This window comes from Centruroides sculpturatus, unplaced genomic scaffold (genome assembly GCF_000671375.1).
Source record: "Centruroides sculpturatus isolate CEXI.00-Female unplaced genomic scaffold, Cexi_2.0 scaffold618, whole genome shotgun sequence".
In the NCBI taxonomy this organism is placed as follows: Eukaryota; Metazoa; Arthropoda; class Arachnida; order Scorpiones; family Buthidae; genus Centruroides; species Centruroides sculpturatus.
Genome location: NW_019385016.1, coordinates 209,610 through 211,699, shown reverse-complemented (window position 1 = coordinate 211,699; position 2,090 = coordinate 209,610). Strand labels below are relative to the sequence as shown.

The 2,090-nt window shown below is 27.8% G+C and overlaps 1 protein-coding gene across 2 annotated transcripts in view; it reads right to left on the bottom strand.

Moving 5' to 3' along the window:
* Positions 1-557: 557 nt before the first annotated feature.
* The window catches only part of LOC111633469 (CD9 antigen-like), a 75,411-nt gene continuing 73,878 nt past the window's right edge, over positions 558-2,090 (bottom strand). For both annotated transcript variants that reach the window (XM_023378039.1, XM_023378038.1), the window contains exon 7: positions 558-665. In XM_023378039.1, the coding sequence (XP_023233807.1) occupies positions 591-665 (75 nt within the window). In that variant the 3' untranslated portion in view covers positions 558-590. The remainder of the gene's footprint in view (positions 666-2,090) is intronic.

The window sequence follows — 2,090 nt, the reverse complement described above, 5'->3', positions numbered from 1 at the left end:
AAATACTTTCCCAAACATTGCACCAAGGACTGTTGAGCGGTAGAGGAGGACGGATCACTCTTACAATTCAGATTTGCCACATGATGGTATTTATAAAACTTGGTGAAATAATTTTTGGAAAAATTTGGGCAACTTAAAACTTTGATCATCAACTGAAATTATCATAGTTGTTTCAGATCTTAAAATATTCAAACTAAATTACTGATTAAACTCTTCACATTATGTACAAAGTCAGTATGCATATATCCTTAACAGCAGTATAAATTTTAATTGTAGAAATATAAGTTGAAAGATTTATACAATATTACAATACAAAATTATGTTGTTTGATATTTTCAAGATACACTTGAGCAAAACAAAAGAAAAAAAAAATTAAAAAAAGATATATTTATATACAATATGGAGTATTTATAAATCTATAGCTTGATATATGTACATTTGAGAGTATTCTATTTGGTATATATCATTACTTTCTTCACATGGCATGTAAGTGCCAACAATGATATAATATGTTACTCATAATACATTATGTTGTATTTCAACATAATCACTAGATCTTTTTTGGCACAATTTTGAAACTTTTCCAGCATTCAGGCCTTGAATACTTCTGCTTCTTCATTGCGAATGGCACAGCATAAAACAATAGAGAAGATGAGACCTAATATCTAGAAAATTTTTTAAAAAATATATGTAATTATATTACAACTGATAAAAAAAGAATCGTAAATAATTTTTAGCAATACAGTAAGCCCTCAATTTAACAGGATAATTAGAGAAAGGAGCATCAACTATTACCAAAGATCTATTAAATCAAACATATTTTTAAAATATGTTTTATACTATTCATGAATTGAAAGTTATAAGTTTTTCTTAAAACAACTTTTTTTCTTGGTCCATCAAATTGGAGTACATTAAATTGAAGACCTACTGTACCATAATTATTATTAATAAAAAATACACATTGTGTTTATATACAAAATTATAATTTCCAATAATTTTAGGTACATACATTTCACAACATGAGAACATCTTTCCAGATGAGAAGATTTTACAATATTTTCACCAGAAGTTTTTAATTGTATCGTTTTAAATTTATCACGCATATCACATGCTTAAAAATAATAATGAGTCGTTATCATTATTACAATCTTACTATAACACCTGAGCTTCACTGAGAGATTTCTTTATTAACAAACATTTTCATTTGTTAATAAAGAATTCTCTCAGATGTTATAGTAAGATTCTACTTCTTCATGCTGAGTACACCTGGTCTTATTGTTATTGTTTTAATAAAACTAATATAATTTTATGCAAAAGAAAAATACTTTATAATTAATTAATTCTTTCTAATAAAGATAGAAATTTTCTTAATCAATGGTTAGGAAGAGTTATTAAAAACATGTATATTTACTAGAAATGTGATACAGAATTCTACCAATACAATCAAATTTGAATAATTTTCTAACTGATCTGATCCTGATACTTGCTTTTATCCATACTCAACAGGTACCAATAATTAAACAAATGCTTTCAGATTTTCATTTAAGAATACAGTGGCACCTCGGTATACGTCTGCTTTAGAATACATCCAATTCGGAATATGTCCTATTTGGACGAAACAAATTTTGCTCGGTATATGACTTTTGTTCGGTATACGACTTAATTCAATTATACGCGCCATCTATGAACAAGTAGAACTATTGGTGTACTACACTAGACTAGACGTTCGCGGTGCTATGGTTTATAACTTTGTTAAATTTCTTCTGATTTTAATTTGTAAGTAACATTTTATTATTTTTATTATTCACGAATTGCAAAAGGGCAACAGAAAAATAAAAAAAATGACTAGAATCACAACGGAACTGAAAAAAGAGATTGTTGAGAAATATGAAGGTGGCACGCGTGTTCGAGATTTAACTGTTGCATTCCATATTCCGAGAACGACGATATCGACAATCGTGAAAAATAAAAACATTATTAAATTTGCTAACGTTGCGAAAGGGGTTAAATCAATTTCTAAACAGAGATCGAAGACATTAGATCATGTCGAGAAATTGCTTTTGCTTTGGATAACTGAAAAACAGTGTGCC